General features: G+C 40.0%; 1 protein-coding gene across 1 annotated transcript in view; it reads left to right on the top strand.

The window, feature by feature from the left end:
- ndufs4 (NADH:ubiquinone oxidoreductase subunit S4) overlaps positions 1-26,899 on the top strand; it is a 57,060-nt gene that overhangs the window by 9,662 nt on the left and 20,499 nt on the right. Inside the window, exon 2 of the mRNA XM_061986577.1 lies at positions 6,111-6,189. Coding sequence (XP_061842561.1) covers positions 6,111-6,189 — 79 coding nt within the window. The remainder of the gene's footprint in view (positions 1-6,110; positions 6,190-26,899) is intronic.

The following is a 26,899-nucleotide window of genomic DNA, read 5'->3' as shown; positions in this document are numbered from 1 at the left end:
TGTAGCGCACCACATAGAACTAAGGATAGGCAATATGGCTTAAAAATCTATCTTGCAATATGTATTGCAGCCTCCTGTGATAACGATATACAGGACTGTCTCAGAAAATTAGAATATTGTGATAAAGTTCTTTATTTTCTGTAATGCAATTAAAAAAAACAAAAATGTCATACATTCTGGATTCATTACACATAAACTGAAATATTGCAAGCCTTTTATTATTTTAATATTGCTGATTATGGCATACAGCTTAAGAAAACTCAAAAATCCTATCTCAAAAAATTTAGAATATTTCCTCAGACCAAGTAAAAAAAAAAGATTTATAACAGCAAAACAAAATCAAACATTTGAAAATGTCAATTAATGCACTCGGTACTTGGTTGGGAATCTTTTTGCACGGATTACTGCATCAATGCGGCGTGGCATGGAGGCAATCATCCTATGGCATTGCTGAGGTGTTATGGATGCCCAGGATGCTTCAATATCGGCCTTTAGCTCATTTGCATTATTGAGTCTGGTGTCTTTCAGCTTCTTCTTCACAATACCCCACAAATTCTCTATGGGGTTCAGGTCAGGGGAGTTGGCAGGCCAATCGAGGACAGTAATGCCATGGTCAGTACACCAGTTACTGGTGGTTTGGCACTGTGGGCAGGTGCCAGATCATGCTGGAAAATGAAATCATCATCTCCATAGAGCTTTTCAACAGATGGAAGCATGTAGTGCTCTAAAATCTCGAGAAGCGTCTGACTTGGGCTATGGAAAAGAAGCACTGGACAGTTGCAGAGTGGTCCAGAGTCCTGTTTTCAGACGAAAGCAAGTTTTGTATTTCATTTGGAAGTCAAGGCGCTAGAGTCTGGAGAAAGGCTGGAGAGGAGCAAAATCCAAGTTGTGTGAAATCCAGTGTGAAGTTCCCACAGTCAGCAATGGTTTGGGGAGCCATGTCAGCTGCTGGTGTTGGTCCACTGTGTTTCATCAAGTCCAGAGTCAATGCAGCTGTGTACCAAGAGATTTTAGAGCACTACATGCTTCCATCTGTTGAAAAGCTCTATGGAGATGAAAATAAAAATAAAGAACTTTATCACAATATTCTAATTTTCTGAGACAGTTTCTGTATATCACAATACATTATTTTGATATATAAATTATAATAGAACCATTTCAAAATGGGTTGCAAAGGCTCCTAATTTGGCTGCTGACATATGCAGTGACATATTACGTCTTATTATTATTAACCTACTTGCTAATTTGCTGTTAATATCTGGTTACTTTTTACTGGAACATGTTTATCTACATTTCTGTTAAAATGTAATAAACACTTATTCTTCTTTGGTTTGGATACTTTACAGTAATTTTTAGTGATACTAGAAATGTGGGTTTTGATCCAATACAAAATAGTGACAGGGGCGGTTTGCTCATACTAGGGATGGAACAATAAACGGTATAATGATAAATTGCAGTACAACCCCTATTATCCTTTTTAATTAAAATTATTGTAAAACCGTGATTGATAACACTTAAACTCACGTACCTGTGATACTGCTTATTTTATGGAGAAGCATGTTAGTGCTAGCTCATTAGCTAGCGTAAATGCAAACACGACAAAGTGAGACTTTAACGAATTTCCTCATTAAGAATTGACATACCCTAATACAAAGGTATATAACCAGATCGCTGTCTGAGCAACTAAACTATTCAATAGCGTACATTGAACCTACAAGCTGTGCTCTCTTAGTACGGAGTAATCAATCTATACTCAAAGGAATATGCCAAAATGACGCACCCAAAACACTTTTTTTTAATCATCATTAAACACTGTAAAACATTTGCAAATTGAAAATGAATAAAATAAACAAGCACTCAAATAAAAGAGAATATGGCTCTTATGATCCCAGAACAATATTTAACAGAGGTGGGACCAAGTCATTGTTTTGCAAGTCACAAGTAAGTCTCAAGTCTTTGCCCTCAAGTCCGAGTCAAGTCTCGAGTCAAGACAGGCAAGCCCCGAGTCAAGTCCAAAGTCAAGACTGGAAAGTCTCAAGTCAAGTCCTAAGTCCTGCATTTTGAGTTTCGAGTCCTTTCAAGTCCTTTTAACCACAGACTAATATATTAACACAGACTGTGTATGCTTTTCAAACGCTGTATTTATTTATTAAAACAAGTGCATTTTAAATTGCAGGAAAGAAAATTGTGCTGACATTGCACTTTATAATAGCACTATTAACCAGTCATTTTAAACATTAACTCATTCCTTTACAGAACAAACACATTGAAAAATAAAGTGCAAATGTACTTATTTGTACAAAAGTGTTAACATTGAAAAAACATGACATATACGTGAACATAACAAAAAAGTTGTACTTTTTATATTTTAGGGCCCTATGCTGCATTGCATTTGCAAAAGACCAAATTAGCCAAGAGTCTGTCAGTCATTTGTGCACGATGGGGGCGTAGTATGATGCCACCATGGCTGAAAACTCGCTCCACTGGAGCACTGGAGGCAGGCACTGCCAAGACTCTCATGGCCACTGGGAACAGTGAAGGAAGAGTCTTCATGTTCAATGCCCAGAACAAAAGGGGGGAGAGAGTTGTTTTGGGTTGGTGCACTACTTGTTAGTGTATCTTGTGTTTTTTATGTTGATTTAATAAAAAAAATAAAAAAATAAAATAAATTCTTGTGCGGCCCGATACCAATCGATCCACGGACCAGTACCGGGCCGCGGCCCGGTGGTTGGGGACCACTGAGGTAAACAACCAACAGTATGTCAGAAAGCTAGCTAAAACGGTACACATATTCATAATATAGTATACATTTTAACTGACCTATTTGACTATTTTTGTCTTTTTTTAGGTGGCTAAAATACGCGGTGCTGCTGACCGCCGTCTAACGTTACGTGTGATATATTGACTAACGTAACCCTGCTTAAAAAAAATCACTGAACAAAAAGTATGAATAAGGTAGTGAACTGCAACAGATTCCCGTGTTTGCAATAACGTTATAACGTTAGCAGTGAGTTTACAGTCTCACTGATTTAACTACACAGCAAATAAAAGTCACGTTACTTAGCCAATAAACGTTATCTTACATTCAAAACTTACCGTTCTTTGTGCAACTTCAAATGCCGGACGAAGTTGGAAGTTGTTGCCTCTCCATCAGTAATTTTCGAACCGCATGTGTTGCATACTGCAAACCGTTTTGTGTTGACCACCTCGTAATTTTTATACCCAAACAAAATTATTTTAGGTATCATTTTTTGTTCACTGGCGTGTGGTTTGGACATGTCTTCTTCGTTGGTTGTCCTGCAATTTGATTGGTTGAATGCTGTGTGATGAAAACAAAGTAGATCTAATTTGATTGGCTGTTGTACTGAGACCACACCAGCTGACACACGCAACGCTGATAGACAAGTACACAATGAAAAATACGGAGCGCTCCCGAATAACTTTTTCATCTTTGGGTTTTGGGGAAAGTAGCAAGTCATGTCAATTCAAAAGGCTCAAGTCCAAGTGAAGTCACAAGTCATTGATGTTAAAGTCTAAGTCGAGTTGCAAGTCTTTTTACATTTTGTCAAGTCGAGTCTAAAGTCATCAAATTCATGACTCGAGTCTGACTCGAGTCCAAGTCATGTGACTCGAGTCCACACCTCTGATATTTAATATTTATTCTGCCAATGTAGGTACATTGCGAAAATACATTAAATAAAACCTCGTTAAAGTTTTCAGCTTTTTAGCACATTCAACAATACTATGATAATAATGATAATTGTAATCATTTTGGTCACAACAACCGTGCTATGAAACTTTCATATCGTTACATCTATAGGTCATACCAATGCAGATACTGATGCCTAAGTTTTTTTTTAAGATTATTGAATGATTCAAAAACGTAAGATGGCGATGTAAAAATATCCTTTACATTTTTCAATTATGACCTACTATTGGCTTTGATTTAAATTGTTTGGGTTTTGCCTTTAAAAGCTCCCCTGTGTGCAGGGACTTATTTCCCGAGTTTGTAAACAATATAAAAAAAGACAAAATATTTTTTGATAGCAAAAAAATTGATCTAACCTGGGTGGTATCAATCTGTATACTATACTTGGGGTATCCCACAGATTGTCCACATTACTCTGCGGCTGGGCGTGGTAGGGGTGTGGTCAATATGACATCATCAATATATAGTTTCCATAATCAGCGTTGATGCATATACATTTTTTAAAAGGCTAAAAAAAAATGTATACATTTAAAATAAAATCTTTGTTGTTATTATTATTACTGATTATATTGTTTTGCTCTATTTTTCAATTATTGCTGCTTATTGTGCAATGTACTTCGTTGAGAATTTTTTAAGTTTCTAGAGACTTCGCCAATCGTTTTAGTGACTTTCTCTTTATTAACGAGTAACAACAAAGAGAAAAAGAAAAAAAAGTACAAACATTTACAAATTAAAATGAATAAGTTATTTTAACAGTTAGTCATTTGAAACACATTGTGCATAATGTATACACTATATTAGAGTAAATACATAATACAAAAAAAGAGTTAGCTAAAGTTTTGCAATTCTCTCTAATCCTGCATTAAAGTACTTCTACATCGTAGACATACTGCCTCTGCTTCAGACATTCATGTGCGTCTTGCTTACGTCATCACAACATCCGGTTTCGGCAGTGCTTTCGTTGTTCAAAGGTTTTCTCCGGCGACCAAGTTTTCGGTGAATCAATAGTGCGCAAGTTATAGGCAATATTTCTCCATTCACACATTACATTACTTTAATTAGTTTTAATGTAAAAAACCCAAATTTTCAAGGTGTCAATTATGTGTAGAGGAACCCCTTATATCACTTGGTATTGTTACTGTCGTATTTGTGTCAATTTGCCCATTTGTTTACATTCCAAAGCTGGTGCTTGCGGTTAGCTATTAGCATATCTTCCTATGGTGTGTAGTGTAGCATGTTTAGCTAGTCCTCGTCATCCAGTACTTGTAGGAAACTTAGTTTATTTTCTGCAATGGCGGCGAGGCTTACTGACTTAGAAGTGGCTTTCTAGTTGTCCTGTGCACATAGAACCAGACCACACACACACACACGCACACACACGCACACGCACACGCACGCACACTCCCAGACTTGCTGTTGCATGTTGAACTTTTATGATAGATTAAGTGTCTACAACCCATTCAAATTGCCTTTTGGCATTGACAAAATGACGTTTTGTAATTTTCCAGTGTATTCCGATGAATTCCTGTTAATTCCCCTATATTTTATATCAAATATGTTTTCTACATTGTACTGTAGCACATCAGTCGTTTTATTGCCATAGTGAGAAATGATTTCCCAAATACTTAAAACCCTTGGTCTTAAGCAGTCAGAATCGGAATCAGATATACTTTATTAATCCCCGAAGGGAAATTAAAATTTTCAGCACAATCCCATTCAAGATCAGACAAACATTACAGGGAGACAACAGGATCGCTGACGGGTCTGCCAACTTCCGGCGCCCTTACAAAAAAGGTGAGATACAGGTAAACAATGGGGGGGGGTCTAAGCCTGTGCCCCTGGAGAGGGGGTCCAGACTGAGGCCAAGGGAAAAAAACAACTCATAGCCATAGCACACATCGAACATCAAAGAACACAAAGGACATTAAAGACATTAAAAGAGCAGAGCTGATGCAACCAGCCACTTCTACATACAGCTATGAATAAAAAGTAAAAGAAACATATACACTGTGGTGGCCTCTGCGGTGTTCCACGCCATCGTCTGCTGGGGTGGAGGGAGCATGGCCAGAGACAGGAGCAGACCCAACAAAATGCACTTAATGCACTTTACTGGCTATTTCCAATAGTATTGAGTAAGAGCTATAAAGGCGCGATGCACAAGGACAAAGACCCACACAGTCAGTCCTCGCCTGACAGTTGACCACAGCCAACGTGAAGCACATCCTGTCATTAGGATGACAGCCGCACTCTGCCAGAAATTCACCAGACAGAACTAATAGGTGGGGTTTTTTTTTCTTTTTTTCTGCAGCCTTTTCCCACCCACCGCTTTCTCCGAGACTCCTCTGCTGCTTGTGTGCCGCGTCTTTCTGATTTGTGTGTAACGCATATCTAATGGTTTTAGGTCTACCAGCACATCAACATTGAGGCTGGCAGAGAAAGCAGGACAAGGCACGCAGCTTATTACGGTTGATGAGAAACTGGTAAGGATTCCTCCCTGTTACAACATGACAAAACAATTTGATGTTTGTCTCGTCTCCACAAGGCTTTTATTTGGTGCCAAAGCAATTATGCTTTTGTGGAAAGAAGAAATTGTTGGACCCTCTTCTAGTCTGCTGCCAAATTGACCTTGGAATCACTCAATTTGGAAACTGAAATGATGACAAATTAATTTGTGCTGATGCGGCATGCTCAAGGTGAGGCAAAATTAAACAATGACTGCAGTATTAAACACATTAGCAGATAGTTTTTTTTTACTGGACATGCAGGAAAAATGATAACCCTTAATTGAAAACAAGTCAAGGATGTGCTGTATTTCATAAAAGTACAAAACCCAAAACCAGTGAAGTTGGCACGTTGTGTAAATCGTAAATAAAAACAGAATACAATAATATGCAAATCCTTTTCAACCTATATTCAATTAAATAGACTGCAAAGACAAGATACTTAATGTTCGAAATGGAAAACTTTATTTTTTGCAAATACTAGCTAGTTTGGAAATTTCTGCCTGCAACATGTTTAAAAAAAGCTGGCAAAAAAGACTGAGAAAGTTGAGGAATGCTCATCAAACACTTATTTAGAACATCCCACAGGTGAACAGGCTAATTGGGAACAGGTGAGTGCCATGATTGGGTATAAAAGCAGCTTCCATGAAATGCTCAGTCATTCACAAACAAGGATGGGGCGAGGGTCACCACTTTCTCAACAAATGTTTGAGCAAATTGTCGAACAGTTTAAGAACAACATTTCTCAACGAGCTATTGCAAGGAATTTAGAGATTTCACCATCTACGGTCCGTAATATCATCAAAAGATCCAGAGAATCTGGAGAAATCACTGCATGTAAGCCCTGATATTACGGACCTTGGATCCCTCAGGCGGTACTGCATCAAAAAGCGACATCAGTGTGTAAAGAATATCACCACATGGGCTCAGGAACACTTTTGAAAACCACTGTCAGTAACTACAGTTTGTCGCTACATCTGTAAGTGCAAGTTAAAACTCTACTATGCAAAGCAAAAGCCATTTATCAACAACACCCACAAATGCAGCCGGCTTCGCTTGGCCCGAGCTCATCTAAAAGCCAAAAGTTCAAAAGCCACCATCTGTTATGGTATGGGGGTGTATTAGTGCCCAAGACATGGGTAACTTACACATCTTTGAAGGCACCATTAATGTTGAAAGGTACATACAGGTTTTGGAGCAACATATGTTGCCATCCTAGCCAAATTATCATGGACGCCCCCGCTTATTTAAGCAAGACAATGCCAAGCCAGCGTGGCTTCATAGTAAAAAACTGCGGGTACTAAACTGGCCTGCCTGTAGTCCAGATCTGTCTCCCATTGAAAATGTGTGGCGCAATATAAAGCCTAAAATACCACAATGGAGACCCTGGACTGTTCAACAACTTAAGCTGTACATCAAACAAGAATGGGAAAGAATTCCACCGGAAAAGCTTCAAAAATCGGTCTCCTCAGTTCCCAAATGTTTACTGAGTGTTGTTAAAAGGAAAGGTCATGTAACACTGTGGTAAAAATGCCCCTGTGCCAACTTTTTTGCAATGTGATGGTGCCATTAAATTCTAAATTAATTATTATTTGCCAAAAATAAATACATTTCTCAGTTCGAACATTAAATATCTTGTCTTTGCGGTCTATTCAATTGAATATAAGTTGAAAAGGATTTGCAAATCTTTGTATTCTGTTTTTATTTACAAATTACACAACGTGGCAACTGCCCTGCGATGAGGTGGCGACTTGTCCAGGGTGTACCCCGCCTTCCGCCCGATTGTAGCTGAGATAGGCTTCAGCGCCCCCCGCGACCCCAAAGGGAATAAGCGGTAGAAAATGGATGGATGGACAACGTGGCAACTTTACTGGTTTGGGGTTTTGTAAATACACCCATCACATTTGCTACCATTTTTTTTTCTCAAGGGACAATACTCAGTCATCCAAAGAGGTTCATTAGGTCTTCAAAAAATTATGCAATTTTGTTATTTTTATAGCCAGACCTGTGTTTATTTCCGTACCTGACTGTTTCGACCACAACTGTTGCCTTCCTCAGAGGTTGTCATGTGATGTTCCTCTGAGGAAGGCAACAGGTACAGAAAAAACACAGGTCTGGCTATAAGACTAACAAAATCTTTTAGGGCATGTGGGCACAAACATGCGCACCATTTAAAACATTTAAAAGCTATCCGTAAATGACTTCCGTTGTATCTGGCCCTATAATAAACATACCATAATAGAGGTGGGAAAAGTGATCGATTCTCCGATGCATTATGATTCGAATCAATCAATGGACAAATGTCCAGATGTCGATGTTGATTATTGACATGTGAACTATTCAAGATTATTATTGTCAAATGCTTACAAATTGTGTGTGCGTGTGTGTGTGTGTGTGTGTGTGTGTGTGTGTGTGTGTGTGTGTGTGTGTGCAGACAATTGTGAGCTTTTGACTATATATAATAACTAGGCCTGTCAAGTGATACATTTTTTAATCACACTCTAAAACTATTATTTGCTCGCATAAATACAATTTGCTAAAAAAAAAGACCCCGATATTTGGATACAAACGCACTTTGGTAGTCAGAATGTCATACAGGAACATCTTTCAAATGTTTTACTGATTTGCAAGTCATTGATTTGCTCAAAACTTGGTGACAGTAAGTATAGTAAGAATTAAGTGCGCATTCTGAAAGTTTTTGCAATAATCTTGCAAACAAGGTACAGTTACTAGGGGTGTAACAGTACACAAAAATTTCGGTTCGGTACGTACCTCGGTTTAGAGGTCATGGTTCGGTTCATTTTCGGTACAGTAAGAAAACAACAAAATATAAATTTTTGGGTTATTTATTTACCAAATAAGCAAAATCTTCCACCAAAAATATTTTTCTTAGTGGAATATTTGATGTGAAGTAATCTGAACGTTTGATTGGTCAATAATTCATAATAACATTGATTTTGATTCTATATGTTTTGAGCAATGAAAGTTTGAAAGAAAAAAAAACAGCTTTGTTTTATTAGTCAACATTGCAACTTTTTCTAAATTACATTTAACCTTTAAGCTTTTTTATTTTACTTTTGTTATGTTTTTGTTTATTTTAATAGTATTTTTAGAATGTGCCGTGGGCCTTTAAAACATTAGTTGTGGGCCGCAAATGGCCTCCGGGGCACACTTTTGACACCCCTGCTATAGATAATAAAAAATTAAATCTGATAAATCTATGGATAAAAAGCAGAGCCTGGCAACGCATGCGCGTTTATCATAACTCTCTCGCTCTCTCTGTCTCTGCCCCTCCCTCACGAATGCTGCTGCGCGCACAATTTGTTTTGTTTTGAACCCCTTCTTAACCCTGAACGTACATTGAAAATTCATGCAACCCTAACTCAAAATGCCGGACATTAGAGGCATTTAAGAAACTCCGCCCTGACAGCTCCGCAAAAGAAGACATGTCCGGTGAAAAGAGGACGTATGGTCAGTCTATCGTAGCCCGTTAGCTGCTAGCATGGCGTGTGTTGTGCCTCGGTGTGCATTGTTTACACAATGTGCGTTACGCTACTTAATATGTCCGTGTGGAAACTCGTTCGGTACACCTCCAAACCGAACCGGAACCCCCGTACCGAAACGGTTCAATACAATTACACGTACTGTTACACCCCTAACAGTTACTAATCAATATTGTAATAAACACACTTATAAACAGCTTAACATAGTGCACCGTTTATATTTTCATTTACTGGTCTTTAGTTTAAACAGTTGTTGAAACAAGCAAGACAGCACGGTAGGGGGTTAGTTCGTGCGCCTCACAATAAGAAGATCATGGGTTCGATCCCCCGGGCTCGGGGTCCTTCTGTGTGGCGTTTGCATGGTCTCCCCGTGACTGCGTGGGTTCCCTCTCTGTACTCCGGCTTCCTCCCACCTCCAAAGTCATGCACCTGGGGATAGGGTGATTGGCAACACCAAATGGTCCCTAGTGTGTGAATGTGAATGTTGTCTGTCTATCTGTGTTGGCCCTGTGATGAGGAGGCGACTTGTCCCCGCCTTCTGCCCGAATGCAGCTGGGATAGGCTCCAGCACCCCTGTCACCCAAAGAGGGACAAGTGGCGCAGTTGGGAGAGTGGCTGTGCCAGCAACCTGAGGGTTCCTGGTTCAATCCCCACCTTCTACCAACCTCGTCATGTCCGTTGTGTCCTTGAGCAAGACACTCCAGCCTTGCTCCTGATGGGTTGTGGCTAGCGCCTTGCATGGCAGCTCCCACCATCAGTGTGTGAATGTGTGTGTGAATGTGGAAATAGTGTCAAAGTGCTTTGAGTACCTTGAAGGTAGAAAAGCGCTATACAAGTACAAACTTATAACCCATTTACCATTTAGTAAATGGATGGATGGATGGATGGATGGATGGATGGATGGATGAAACAAACAAGCTTGTTTACCTTTTTCAGATGATCTCGATCTTCAATCAATCACAACTGGACTGCTTGGTTTGTCTTGGAAGAGGTTTCGCCGCTCATCCGAGTAGGCTTCATCAGTTCATGCTCATAGACTTAGATTGGTCAGATCTAGTCCAGCGGTTGGTGCCAAAACCACAAATTACTTTGGGAAACTTTGGGGAAATGTCTTCCAAAACAAACCAGTCAGTCCAGTTGTGATGGATTGAGCGCCCTGCGATGACAATGACCTGGATGAATGAGAACCTTCGTAGACCTTTTTCAGATGACAATGCTGATCTCTTTTTTTGGTACAATGCGACCCCAGCTCCTTGTGATTACTTACAGATGTCCAATGTTCTTCAGCAATCAAAACATTTTTACATTAAGCCCATAGTCGCTCTTGTTTGTGTAGTACAGTTGGTTTATCCTTGCTGTAATTGTCCCTCTCCAAGGTATCAGATCAAGTATCAGCAGTGGTGATATGAATGGTATCTTCTTGCAGGACTTGGTCTCCACAGATGTTTAGTGGTTTACATGCGGTGGCTGTCCGTTTAGTAAAGGCATATGTTGAACTTAACTGCGGTACTTTTGTTCACAACATCGATGCAGGTAAACCGCCAGCATACTTGGTGTCGATGTAGCTAGCATTCATGCTTTTGGCACCATCCTCAAGCACATGATTTAAATTTTTATTTAGCATTTTGCCTGTCTTTGCTTTTAAATGGACACAAGTTAGTTCGCATAGTTACAGTATAGATAAATAATCTTGAATTAATTAGTCATCTTTGTTGTGAGTTAGCACTTGCTGAAAAATAACTCAAGCTGAATTCAAAAGTTAATGGCTGAATTAGAGCTGCTGAATATGTGTAAGCTTTATAATCCGATTAGTCGACTAATCATTAAGATAGTATCAAAATAGTTGCAGCCCTAATTATTAATTTAAAAATTAAGATTTTTAAGATGCTACAATCCCTGATATCACGTCAACAACAATACTGGCTAACATTAGTACTGTGTTTTTCTGTGCTTTTTACTCGGCTTGTGGACAACAGATAGTCATCAGTTTTGTTAAGACATATATCACCTGACATGTAGAAGTAATTTGGGAACCGTTCATTGTAGTACGAGACAATTGTTCGGTTTTTTTTTGCATTTCAATCACATTAAGTCAGTTTTGGTGACTTTCCGTATTTAATAGTAGATGTTTTTTGGCCAATTCCGTGATTCCATCCGCCATACTAACACAAAGAAACTACATTACCCGAACAATACACGCTCTCCAAACTGTGTCAGGTCAACTGAACGCATCACATGTTTTTCATAAACCGCTCCGTAACTTAAGTTTGAACATGGAACAGATGATTTCCGACAGTAAAAATAGAGCAGGAGAACAGCAACAGATTGTGTTCATCATTACGGTTGCGCTGTAGGGGCGATAGCAGAGAACTAGGGACTTTGGTTGGAGTGGGAGTCTGTGGACTTGTTTTTTGGGGTTTGTTGGGACGGAGGGCTAGAAAAGGGGGGTGCGGTGCTGTGTGTGTGGGCAGCGTCAGTGTGCTTTTGTCCCGCAGCAAAGCTGACCGTACTGGCAGACAAATCTTTGGCTGGGTGAAGTGTCTGTCTCTGTCCTCTCAGTAGGGGCTACTGAGAGCAACAGCCGTGAGGAGGAAAAAAATGGGCCTAAAAAAATGAAGAAGAGGGGGGCAGGATGGTAAAAGAAAAGAAGAAAAAAAAAAAGATTGTGAGACACCACGAGATTTACAAAAACAGACAGTGGCCACTTCAGTGTTGTCGGCCATAGAGGTTTCTTTGTGGACCAGCTGTTGCTGGCGACAGTGTGGAGAACTCCCAACGCTCACTCAGACAGGCCCAGAAAAGAGGACATACAGCGGTCCCTGTTTCACATGGAAGAGGCCAGTGAGAGCACTCTCCCTTTTGGGCATTCACACTATGTCGGTGTTAATACGTGCAAATAGCTTCCTCGTCAGACCAATCAAACCAAAGATGTTTGATTTGATATCAAGAGGTTATGTCAAATTGAGCAGACTGAGGAGAAAGTGTGGTGTGTCGCCAACATTTCTGAATAACCTCATTTAGATGAGGTTGCATTTTGGCCCGGGTAAACAATCTTTTTGATTTTACGCCAAAAGTCTCGTCTGAACGAGTGACATTCAGTATCTTGCTCATTGATTTAGTCTGTCCCAAATAATGCAAAGCTTACAGGAACTTGCATCTGCACTTTGTCTAATGATCATCTCCATTACAGACTGGGTGTGGTGGGGGGTTCTGTGCTTAAGATTTACCACAGCTAAAAGACTATTTAAGTTTGAAATTTTCAATGAACAAAAACTAATACCAAATATGTTTCTATTCTGCATGCTGCAATAAGAAAAAGCATAAAGTATTAGGTAGGGCTGCAACTCAAGACTCTGTTGATAGTTGACTCATCATTGACTATCTTAACGATTAGTCAACTAATCGGATTATAAAGGGTACACATTTTGAAGGGCTCTTTTAAGCCTTCAGATTGTAAATTCAGTTCAAGATATTGCCTCAGTTTGCACTCTGACAACTATACCTCGAGGGGCTGTCAAAAGAAAGACTTCATGGTAAACACTAAGGTCAACCTTTTTAACTTCATCCTATGCCATGTATCCAGTAAATGACTTGTTTTAGTCTTTGTGAGTCCATGGAAACCTTTATCTCCCGCTGAAACCACATCGTTCGAGGATGGAGACAGGCTAGCTGTTAGCTTCAAGCTAACCAGCACCCAACCAGACTCCTCCACCCCAAAAACATACTTTGCAGGTCAACAAACGGAGCGAATATGTGCCTTTTGAAGTGTTAATGTGCGAGCAGTGTTCAAAAAGAGTCTCTTGGAGAAGTGGCTGACAAGTTAGCAAGTGTCGCTCGCATCGCTGACAGTGACATCATCACCATCGTTGTTTACTGAAGCAGAGATGCTAACTGTGCATTATGATAAATGCGCATGTGTCGCCAGGCTCTGTTTTTTATCGATAGACTTATCAGATTTAATTTTGTATTATCTATAACAGGGGTGTCAAAAATGTCGCCTGGAGGCCATTTGCGGCCCACAGCTAAAGTTTTAAAGGTCCACGGCACATTCTAAAAATACTATTAAAAATAAACAAAGCATAACAAAAGTGGAATAAAAAAGCTTATAGGTGAAATGTAATTTAGAAAAAGTTGCAATGTTGACTAATAAAACAAAGCTGTTTTTTGCTTTAAAATTGTTATTGCTCAAAAAATAATATTGAATCAAAATCAAGGCTCCCATTACTTCACATCAAATATTCCACTTTGAAAAATATTTTTTGTGGAAGACTTTGCATATTTTGTGTGTTTGCATTAAAACAGTGTTTTCTTTGACAAAAAGGGCAGAAAACAAACAAACAAAACAACAACAACAACAAAACTTGACGGATAGAGCTGAAGTTGATGTAGACTCTAGAGATTTAAGCGTTAAATTAATAAAGTATCTATGCCCTGGCACTTGATTATCATCATTTCATGACCCAAGCAAAAAACTTTGTACACTTTTATACTGAAATAAATACACCTACAACTTATTAAATACAAATATAGAAAAAACTACCGGCAGCGGTAACGTTTAGATCAATGAAGGAAAGAAGAAAGTGAATGAATGTTTAGAACTGAATACATTTACATATGCATAAACATTTGTTTTATTTTGTATTATTTTTTTATGAATTAAGTAACGTTTATAACAACCTTTTTCCAAAACACAATATAGAATGTGAGATATAACAGGATAATGCATACATGTATCATTTGTTTTCAAAACGCTTACAAAAAAGTGGGACCCCAAAAATGTACTGTGAGACCCCATTTTTATGACTTGATGTGGTCCCTGGGACCCCATTTTGAAAATTCCTATCGCCAACACAGAGGGATAGGAAAGCGTTTTAATAGAGTCCCTAAAGAAGTGGTTCATAAAGGTAATAAAGTTAGTCAAAAAAAACAAAAGTGCGTCGAAGGAAATGGCTCTTAAAAATATCACTTTTATCATCTTGTGAAATACAATCGGACCATGCTCATGTCTGCAGCGATCACATTGTAAAAATGTGATTTGTTTGAGAAACTTTGTGTTTCTCTACTGCTCACCTGCTCAGTGGCCTAGTGGTTAGAGTCTCCACCCTGAGATTGGTAGGTTGTGAGTTCAAACCCCGGCCGAGTCATACCAAAAACTATAAAAATTGGACCCATTACCTCCTTGCTTGGCACTCAGCATCAAGGGTTGGAATTGGGGGTTAAATCACCAAAAATGATTCCCGGGCCCACTGCTCACCTCCCAGGGGGTGAACAAGGGTATGGTTCAAATGCAGAGGACAAATTTCACCACACCTAGTGTGTGTGACAATCATTGGTACTTTAACTTTAACTTAACTATATTTGTATTGTTTGAGAGCTCAACTAAACATAAAGACAAGACAATAGTTCGCAGCAGTTTGTGTTCTTTCGTGGATGCTATGCCTAAATATGGTTGTGCAATTACGGTAAACTAACGTCAAGTCCTAGTATTAAATATTGTAATTGTTGGTCCAATTCACCGTATTTTCGTTGTCGATTTTTTAATAACAGAAACTAAAAGCATAGTTGTTGTTAAAGTTAAGCAGATTAAAGTTAAAGTTAGTTAAAGTCTCAACGATTGTCACACACACACTGGGTGTGGTGAAATTTGTCCTCTGCATTTGACCCATCCCCATGTTCACCCCCTGGGAGGTCAGAGGAGTGAACAGTGAGCAGCAGCGTGCGCTGCGCTCGGGAATTATTTGGTGATTTAACCCCCAATTTCAACCCTTGATGCTGAGTGCCAAGCAGGGAGGCAATGGGTCCCATTTTTATAGTCTTTGGTATGACTCGGCCGGGGTTTGAACTCAGGACCTTCCAGTCTCAGGGCGGACACTCTAACCACAAGGTCAGATGACCAGCTCAGATGGCGTCTTTGGTGATATTTGTTCAGCATCAAGAAAATATACTAAATAGTATTAAAAAATTAGATTAATAAATCTCAACAGCATTTACTGAAACTTGATACCACTAGCAAACATTGCTGAACAACAGGGACACCCATAGCTAAATAGTTATGAACTTCACACCATAAAAACAACTGCAGACATGAATTGTAGATGAGAGTAATATTAGTAGCAAAATCAACTGCAAAAAACATATCCTTTTTCTCAATCTTTTAGCGCCATGATCACAGCAGCACGGTACTCGTTATGTCAATCAAATACAATACTTAGCGATACACGAATAAGTCCAACATTGTCTTTCACAGATTAATGTCTAATTTGTGGAATCCTCCAGATGTAAAGACATGATATATACCTATACCTATATGAGATATACCCAGAATGCTAATAGTTTCCATGCTGCTGTTGCCCTGAAAATGTTTTTTTATATAAAATACTGTCTGTTCTTTTCATTTTTTTATTTTTGTTTGTTTGATATTCTTTGTAAAGTACAGCTGTTTTTTCAGTGGGGCGCTGGCTCCACTGCAAGCATGAATTAATAAAGTCAAGTCAAGTCAAGTCATGATGTGCCTTCAATCTTTTCTTCTCCAAATTCTTGGAATGTAAGTATCGAAGGAAATTATTTTGAGGCGAGCAGTAACGTCTTAGTGATAATGAATGGTTTAAATCTTTAAAAAAATATTTTTCTTAAGTGTATAAATCCATTCCATCCCATTTTAATTAATTTTTCAAGATCGCTTGTATATCTGCCTCTAAACCTTTCAAAATACGCCTAAATTTGCATTGATGCAGGTAAATAAACAGGAGCCCAATGGGCATACTTGCCAACCTTGAGACATTCGAATTCGGGAGATTGGGGGTTGGTGGTAGCGGGGGTGTATATTGTAGCCTGGAAGAGTTAGGGATGCAAAGGATTCTGGGTATTTGTTCTGTTGTGTTTATGTTGTGTTACGGTGCGGATGTTCTCCCGAAATGTGTTTGTCATTCTTGTTTGGTGTAGGTTCACAGTGTGGCGCATATTTGTAACAGTGTTAAAGTTGTTTATACGGCCACTCTGTGTGACCTGTATGGCTGTTGATCAAGTATGTCTTGCAGTCACTTTTGTGTGTATGCAGAAGCCGCATACAACATGTAACTGGGCCGGCACGCAGTTTGTATGGTGAAAAAGTGGACGCTAAAGGCAGTGCCATCACGGCATGCCCTTAATATTGTTGTCCAGGTGAAAATCGGGAGAATGGTTGTCCCGGGAGATTTTCGGAAGGGGCACTGAAATTTGTGAGTCTCCCGGAAAAATCGGGAGGGTTGGCAAGTATGCTAATGGGACCATCGCCTGAAACCGGGAAGTGCCTAGGTTACATTATTGCAAGCCAGCAATGCATAAAGGAGTGTGGGGGAGAGACATTACCAATGCTAGCTACAATGCTAACATTACAGTCAGATTTTAACAGCAACTTCATGCTAGCTTTGACTATTTGCTTAAGAAAAACAAAATTATAAACCCTATAAGTCCCACAGCTGGAGCTGATTTACAGATAGGTTCTAGGCTTTATTTTAATATGTGTAGCAAAGCCAATATACTGTATATGAATATATAATTTTTTTATACAAAGCTGTCCTGCGTGAAGTTGTGAGCATATACACTATATTGCCAAAAGTATTTGGCCACCTGCCTTGACTCACATATGAACTTGAAGTGCCATCCGATTCCTAACCCGTAGGGTTCAATATGATGTCGGTCCACCTTTTGCAGCGACAACAGCTTCAACTCTTCTAGGAAAGCTGTCCACAAGGTATCGGAGTGTGTTTATAGGAATTTTCGACCATTCTTCCAAAAGCGCATTGGTAAGGTCACCCACTGATGTTGGTCGAGAAGGCCTGGCTCTCGGTCTCCGTTCTAATTCATCCCAAAGGTGTTGTATCGGGTTCAGGTCAGGACTCTGTGCAGGCCAGTCAAGTTCATCCACACCAGACTCTTGTCATCCATGTTTTTATGGACCTTGCTTTGTGCACTGGTGCACAGTCATGATGGAAGAGGAAGGGGCCCGCTCCAAACTGTTCCCACAAGGTTGGGAGCATGGAATTGTCCAAAATGTTTTGGTATCCTGTATCATTCAAAGTTCCTTTCACTGAAACTAAGGAGCCAAGCCCAACTCCTGAAAAACAACCCCACACCATAATTCCTCCTCCACCAAATTTCCCATTCGGCACAATGCAGTCCGAAATGTACCGTTCTCCTGGCAACCTCCAAACCCAGACTCGTCCATCAGATTGCCAGATGGAAAAGCGTGATTCATCCCTCCAGAGAACATGTCTCTACAGCTCTAGAGTCCAGTGGCGACGTGCTTTACACCACTGCATCCGACGATTTGCATTGGGCTTGGTGATGTATGGCTTAGATAAGGCTGCTCGGCCATGGAAACCCATTCCATGAAGCTCTCTGCGTACTGTACGTGGGCTAATTGGAAGGTCACATAAAGTTTGGAGCTCTGTAGCAACTGACTGTGCAGAAAGTCGACGACCTCTTTGCACTATGCGCTTTCAGCATCCGCTGACCCCTCTCCGTCAGTTTACGTGGCCTACCACTTCGTGGCTGAGTTGCTGTTGTCCCAAACTCTTCCATTTTCTTATAATAAAGCCGTCAGTTGACTTTGGAATATTTAGGAGCGAGGAAATTTCACGACTGGATTTGCTGTACAGGTGGCATCCTATGACAGTTCCACACTGGAAATCACTGAGCTGCTGAGAGCGGCCCATTCTTTCACAAATGTTTGTAGAAACAGTCTCCATGCCTAAGTGCTTGATTTTATACACCTGTGGCTGGGCCAAGCGATTAGAACACCTGATTCTGATCATTTGGATGGGTGGCCAAATACTTTTGGCAATATAGTGTACATAGGGCGGCAGGCTCATCTTGCTAGGGGTGTGTTAAAGGTGGCATTATGTCATAAAAACTTGAAACTTTAAAAGCAAAAAAGTGAAACAAATGTTTTGTACTGGAAATAGTACTGAAATTAAAAACGAAAACAAAAAAAGTTGCTTTTGCATATTAGGGGACCTATTTAATGTATGAAATGATATGAATATAAATGCTATGTTTTGTCAGGTAATGTATTTTTTGTTCAAGGGAAATATTCAGCACATTAAATGACACAAGCATAATATGACCTTTAATCCCGCAACACTTTCATAGTAAAAGTGCATTCTAAAAGTTAACATTTCATTCAGCACACAACTTCTCAATTTGAGAAGTTGCCAAAAAAAAAAGACCTGCGTGATGGCGCCCCATTGCCCAGAGCTGTTCCCTAGACTGCCCATGCCGACCTGCTTTTGTTTGTAATTACTGTTTGATTAAGCATGCTGGGCAGCTCCCAGCGTCCGGCTGGCAGGCCACTGATACACAGCTTTACACGGAATGTCTGCGACCTCCCTCCCTCACTTGCAGCCCAGTATTCCACTTTCCTTTCTCGCACCTCTTGGCAGAGATATTTTGCGGCTTTAGCCTCAGAAAATGCGTAAACTATGCAGTAATTCAACGACACCTAAATATGTCTGAGCGTCCACGACGGATTTAGATGTGTGGCAAGTGCGCCCTCTCTCCCCACATAAAGACAACACCATAATCTTAAAGTGCTTGTGAAGCCTTGTTATAGAGTTCTCTAAAGGCACTTGGGTTTTACAAGACAGAGGAGACGGGTTATTGGCGTACAGGGAATTGAGAGGGGAAGCAAAGAAGACAGACACTGAAGCATGACACTAGTTAGCCTGTTTGATGCTTACCACGGTGAGTCTTCTAATTGGGAAATATTTAGTTTCTTCTACATTTAGAGCACATTTTTTAGCATCACATCTGGACTAAAGATGTTGAGTTTCTACTCTGTAGGTGGTGAAGTCTAAAGGCAGGTTGATGTTGTCTACCCAACCCAAATCAGAATGACACATCCCAGCGTTGTCAATCAAAATAAATTCTTTAAAGAAACATTCTGTGGTAGATTCAATATTAGACAAGCAAACTTCGCAGATAGCATCAAACTAAACTGATCTGATTGTGACAAAGCACACCATTTTCAAAAACACAACTTTCTTGGCGCCAAGTCCATGCCTTCTTGTTATGAAATACATGACAGCTCCAAGATGCATCCAATTACCACCGTCCTAATTGTGCCACAATCAATCACGCGTTTGCTTAGTTCGTATGGAGTTGGAAAGTTTTGGACGGTGCCGTTATTGCCTCTGCCAGCAAGGCTATGTTCTCATCGTTGTTCGATTGGCTGTCAGCAGCTACTCAAAAACATCAGGATCATTCGACAAGATGTAGTGCAACGATATCGTGTGGTGGTTTGTGTAACTTCATAGATCACAACTTAGGGACATTTCAGTGTTTCCCACAGAGGTCCATATCTTTTTCTTGTCACATTATACTGTTTAGCTGTATTTTGCAATTGTTGTTGCTTATTATATTGCCACAATGTAACAAATAGTACACCTGAAGGTAAAATGTTACCTTCCAGTCTCGCAAAAAAATGAATATATATATTTTTTCCTTGTAACGGCTCTAAGCTTGCTAGTGGCGGACCACTACAAGTAAATTAATGTATGGGAAACACTGCACTTGATCAATCTGATTGTATCCAATGCAATGACCATAAACACTCAACATTTTATCTGGGGTTACGTTCATTTAAGAAAGAAGTTGTTTATTCAGAATTTTGAAAACTCATATTTGACAACTGTAATACATATTGGAGTGCATAGGATACATTTATTTTATCTTATTTTTTTAATGTTATGTATAATTTATTAATAAGTATTTGCTTAACACAGCAGAATAGAACCGATGTGGTAGCAATAAGGAGCAAACTGCTCAAGCTGATAATTTCTACGTAAACAACAGTAAGGCACACATTTTAACACTTTAAAGGTGCATGTAGAGATAGATGCCGAACACTTCTAAATATTTGGATTCCACTACAATCATTCTGTAGAGTTAATTACAACGACACCAAGAGGCTGCATACAGTTACAGCTGTTAATGCCTTTAATGTTTTTGTACCTGGCACTAATTGGAGACCCGAGTAGTTATTTTGTGTTACCACACACCCGGCAACTATAGGAGACTCAGACTTCCTAGTGTTTACAGTGTATGTCCACCCCCTGAATTGACCCTAAAATGCATGGTATTTAGATTTAGAAATTATGCACCTTTATTTGGCCTCTGAAACTCGAACTAGAAATAATGGAAATGTCTCATCCTGTTAAACAAAAACATGTACACATAGGGTTCTCACCCTTTTTTTTACCTCAGGGCTTAACTTTTCCAGTACATAGGGGACCAGGGCCACTCAAATATTAACATTGAATGAGTAAACATACTCTTATTTTACGTATATTCAATTATTAAACATAACTGGTGTGAACCTTGCCAAACGATATGAAACCATATAATAATCACAAGGATAATTATTTGTTTAACACATAAACCTAAAACCAGCACAACAAAATGCTGAACAAGGCTCAGGTCAGGTTGATTACAAAAGTAAATACTGATCAAATATACTACAAAAGAAGAGACTCATTAAATATTTTTATGAAAAATAAATTTGCACACAATTATGCAGTGCTACGGTGGAAGAGGGGTTAGTGCATCTGCCTCGCAATACGAAGGTCCTGAGTAGTCTTGGGTTCAATCCCGGGCTCGGGATCTTTCTGTGTGGAGTTTGCATGTCCTCCCCGTGACTGCGTGGGTTCCCTTCGGGTACTCCGGCTTCCTCCCACCTCCAAAGACATGCACCTGGGGATAGGTTGATTGACAGCACTAAATTGGCCCTAGTGTGTGAATGTGAGTGTGAATGTTGTCTGTCTATCTGTGTTGGCCCTGCGATGAGGTGGCGACTTGTCCAGGGTGTACCCCGCCTTCCGCCCGATTGTAGCTGAGATAGGCTCCAGCGCCCCCAAAGGGAATAAGCGGTAGAAAATGAATGGATGGATATGCAGTGCTATAATAAATTATAATTAAGTTAAGAAATAATAATAATAATAAATGTTATTAATGTCTCTGAAATAAAATAGCAAAACAATTACATTGCAAATGAAAACACAGCCTTACAAATTCCAAATTAAAACTTTAAAGAGATTTTAACTTTATTTTTGCGCTCAAGAAACTTCTCCATGACTTTTGCTCCAGACCTATTCCGCTTGTTTTGAGTTTATTTGCGTCACTTAATCAACTTACTGACTCATTACTGAAGCTAGTGGTTTAAAAGTGCATTGCAACTGAGTACAGTTGAGGTCCATATAGACCACAGCTGATAAAACTAATATTTTTTCACAGCCCTATCGTTAAAAAAACACTGAAATACCAAAACTCTATGGCTAAAACAAATATAATCATTACTATTAGTCAGAATGGCGTATTATTGTTATCTTTATACGTTGTTTTGTTAGATGTATGCAGTTTTTTGGCGGTAAGTATACCGTGGACCTAGGTCTTGTGGCAATAAAACCAATTGTAAAAACAAGTAGTTTAAACAGGAGTTTGGTGTCACCCTTTCATATACGACATGAAACTAAAAGAAAATGTGCTTTCTTGATGGAAATTACTATAAAACACAAGCTGTCTGAAGGTGGTCTATATTTAGCCACAGCAGTTTAAGTCTGCAGTACAGGGGTGTGTATATTCTCTAAGCCTGTCTAGCCTGAGACATCGAGCACGTTCGCGACACCAGACTCAACCCAACCTCGCTCCCACCCGAGACGAGTGAAGTGTGTTTTGTCTGGTCGCCCTCTCGGGCTGACGTGAAAAAGAAAAAAATCTCAGCTGTCTTTGAAGAGTGTTAGACAAGAGGCTTTATAATGCATCATCCGCTAAATAGTATTTCATTCATTAACACTCTCTTCCATAGAGACTAAGCCTCTTAGAGAAGTCCTCAGCCCCGTCAGTGATGGCTAGTTTTAGGAAGTCTCAAGCTGCTAAGTGTTGTGTTTGCAGAGCGAATAAAAAGCTTTTGCGCTACTTCTGTTTACTTATTATTCACTGGATAGTAGCTCTGTTTGCTCCTGGTAATACTGGTTATAGTCTGTCTGATTAAACATGAAACCTTGTGTTCTTCCCCTTGTCGACTATTATTGAATAAAAAGACTCTTCTTGGAAAGGAAAAATCCACCAAAGAGTAATGAAATGTATCACTGCTAGATCTGTTGGAGGACTGTGTTCTAAGGACAGACAGGATTAATGGAGGACAAAGTCGTAATAGCCGGCGCCATTTAGAGTTGGGTTTCAGGTATTTAGACTCATGAAGCCATCATTCTAAAAGACATTTGTGCGCTAATGATCATGCGTCATCACTGTGCCTTTTATTGGTTTGAGTCCACTGTTAACTTGTTGAAATGTATCTCTGTACTTTGAAGAAGAGATTTGGATCTGTGTTGTTTTAGTAAAGACGGATGCTTCAAAGTAGTCTTGGCGTAGACTGTCCCAAAGGACATTTGAACCAAGCGTGTAAGAGATGCTACACAGCACACAGGGTATTCACAAAGGACCTCGTCTGTTCGGCTCCTCCATCCTCGTCGGTATGCGTAACGTGAGATTCGAGATGACCCTCGCGCCAGCTGCTTCTCGTTCTATTAGGCCAGACCACTCCCACGCATGGGCAAGCAACCCAATATTTGTTTCTATCAGAACCCCCCCCCCCCTATGTCCAATCAGTAATCGGCACGCTTTTTACGCTTCAAAGATGTCGCGAAGGTGGGAACCGGCGGAGGTTGATGAGTGAGGATCGAGGTCTGGGTGCAGCATAGACACCCGGGGGGGTTAAGGGTGATGTGTTTGGCCTTTCAACACATGCTGACTCAACATGATTCAGTTCGACTGACCCCCCGACCTCTCCTGGCTGCCGGGCTTCTTTGTCGTGCGGATGTTTTTGCTACGATAGCCTGACCGTACTAGTGTCATACAAGCTGTCATGGTGTCTGCCAATAGGTGAGATGAGTTTTGTCAAGCAAGGGTTCCTTGGTTTTAGAACCATGCAGATCAAGCTTTAAAAATAGCATGTTTTTGTCTGTGGTGGGAGGTGGAAATTGTTCAGGTTTTAATACATTTGCTCATAACTATTTTTCCCTTAGGAGTAGGACATAATGGAAACAGCAATAATCTGTTTCACAGTCAAACTGTCACCGTCATAAAACCCTCTTTGACTGTACAAACAAAGTTTGAATTTCAACAGTTGCACAATTGTAAAAATATGTCAACCACAGTTGATATTACAACTTTAAACATTGAAACATATTATTGAATTATAGGTAATGTCAAGTGGCTCATGTCAGGCGTGTCATTTTATTTTGACATTTTTAATATCATGTCATTGTAGAAAGCGGCAACCGAGGTAAAACGTAAATCAATACATGCACTCAACATTCCAAAACAACAATATCAAAGAGATAATCCTATGTTGGTTACGCAACAAAAAGTTTGAAAATAACCAAAGAAAAAACAAATCTCTTAAAGAGAAAGTGCACTTTTTGTGAATTTTGCCCATCATTCACAATAACTATCTAAGACAAGAACACGTATTTTTTTAATGCATAAATCGTTAAATACGGCAGTTACGAGGGGGCGAACAATGCAGCTATTGGGTGCACACTATTCCGCTTATAAAGCCATCTAAAAAAACATCCAAAAACCGTCAACAATACTCCATTAACATCTTGTGACAAAAATATTAACCAAATAATATTGATATTGTTATAATAAGCCTAAGGCAGACAATCACAGAGAGTTATCTAGCATATGCTGCTATATTTACATATTGAGCCAGTGAGTTGCTGCATCAACCTCCTGAGTTGGTGAAAGTTAATTCTCGATCATAAATCATGCCTCTCACCTGGATGTGGTCAAAAAAAAGTTGGTCAACTTTGACATTCATTTTATATGCTCGTTTGCGGCCACCTTTTCTTTTTCTTTTTACCTTCAGGTGGTTTATGATTAATTTATTATGTAAATGGGAAGACATGCACATCCCATTAGTCCATATCACAGTGAGAGCAGACCTTGTATAATAAGTGATCGTGTTGTTACGTTGATGTTTGCATTTCTTGTTTAGCACTTAGCAATAGTGCTACATGATGCTTGGTGTTGAGCAGCTTCTAAAACTATCCAGATTATGTTCAGGCTGGAAAATATAAGGTCATCATTTGTCCCAAAGTAGTCTCTGATGTCTCTCATGAAGTCTGTCATGATTAGTAGCCTATAAACGTTGATAGACGTTTTTGGATGTTTTTAGAGCGCTTTATAGGTAAAATAGAGCGACTCCCATTACATTAATTGTTAACTGACTTTTACTAACGTTTATTCAAGAATTAGAATGCATAAAAAAAGAAAAACGTGTTATTGTCTTACATAAGGATTGTAAATGGAAATTTAAAAAAAAAAGTGCATTTTGCCTTTAATACTGGCAGAGCTAAGTTCCTACAAGTTTTGCGCATGTCTCCTGGGAAGTCCTTATGTGTTACTGTAGTAAAAAAAAAAGTTTTTTTCTAGAATAATTTGGTTAAATTCCAGTTGTACCTCTACGTTATTGGTTCCACTCCAATTGTCATCAATAATCGTGATCAATTTTAAGTCGATCTCAGTGATCAGATGTGAGCATAACTACTGTATATCTAACATGGCGAAAATTGCTGTGACAACAGCCAATCAGAGTCGACCTTTTCCAGTTGTAATGTACCTCAAAAGTAATCAGAATTAAATAAACAGAATGACTCAACTCTGAGCTAAATTTTAAGCTGAGGGCAGCGGAATAAATATAGCTCTGCGTGGTCGAAATCACAAAATCAGATCTTATTTAATTATAAAACCTATTTTATTTTACTCAGTATGTTAATAAAAAATTGAAGTAATTTCTATTTTTTTTCTTCTTTTTTTTTTAGTTTTTAACACCCATCCATCCATCCATCTTCTTCCGCTTATCTGAGGTCGGGTCGCGGGGGCAGCAGCCTAAGCAGGGAAGCCCAGACTTCCCTCTCCCCAGCCACTTCGTCCAGCTCTTCCCAGGGGATCCCGAGGCGTTCCCAGGCCAGCCGGGAGACATAGTCTTCCCAACGTGTCCTGGGTCTTCCCCGTGGCCTCCTAGCGGTCGGACGTGCCCTAAACACCTCCCTAGGGAGGCGTTTGGGTGGCATCCTGACCAGATGCCCGAACCACTTCATCTGGCTCCTCTCGATGTGGAGGAGCAGCGACTTTACTTTGAGTTCCTCCCGGATGGCAGAGCTTTTCACCTTATCTCTAAGGGAGAGACCCGCCACCCGGCGGAGGAAACTCATTTCGGCCGCTTGTACCCGTGATCTTGTCCTTTCGGTCATAACCCAAAGCTCATGACCATAGGTGAGGATGGGAACGCAGATCGACCGGTAAGTTGAGAGCTTTGCCTTACGGCTCAGCTCCTTCTTCACCACAACGGATCGATACAGCGTCCGCATTACTGAAGACGCCGCACCAATCCGCCTGTCGATCTCACGATCCACTCTTCCCTCACTCGTGAACAAGACTCCAAGGTACTTGAACTCCTCCACTTGGGGCAAGATCTCCTCCCCAACCCGGAGATGGCGCCCTTTTCCGGGCGAGAACCATGGACTCGGACTTGGATGTGCTGATTCTCATCCCAGTCGCTTCACACTCAGCTGCGAACCGATCCAGTGAGAGCTGAAGATCCTGGACAGATGAAGTTTTTAAAGGCCTACTGAAATGCGATTTTCTTATTTAAACGGGGATAGCAGGTCCATTCTATGTGTCATACTTGATCATTTCGCGATACTGCCATATTTTTGCTGAAAGGATTTAGTAGAGAACATCAACGATATAGTTCGCAACTTTTGGTCGCTGATAAAAAAGCCTTGCCTGTACCGGAAGTAGCAGACGATATGCGCGTGACGTCACAGGTTGTGGAGCTCCTCACATCCGCACATTGTATACAATCATGGCCACCAGCAGCGAGAGCGATTCGGACCGAGAAAGCGACGATTTCCCCATTAATTTGAGCGAGGATGAAAGATTTGTGGATGAGGAAAGTGAGAGTGAAGGACTAGAGGGCAGTGGGAGCGATTCAGATAGGGAAGATGCTGTGAGAGGCGCGTGGGACCTGATATTCAGCTGGGAATGACTAAAACAGTAAATAAACACAAGACATATATAAACACAAGACATATATATACTCCTCCTCTCTGAGCTGCCACCTTAATGTGGTAGAGGAGTTT

The sequence above is a fragment of the Nerophis lumbriciformis genome, linkage group LG12 (assembly GCF_033978685.3).
Source record: "Nerophis lumbriciformis linkage group LG12, RoL_Nlum_v2.1, whole genome shotgun sequence".
Classification (NCBI taxonomy): domain Eukaryota; kingdom Metazoa; phylum Chordata; class Actinopteri; order Syngnathiformes; family Syngnathidae; genus Nerophis; species Nerophis lumbriciformis.
The sequence above is the reverse complement of the archived record's forward strand: the minus strand, read 5'-3'. Positions and strand labels throughout refer to the sequence as shown.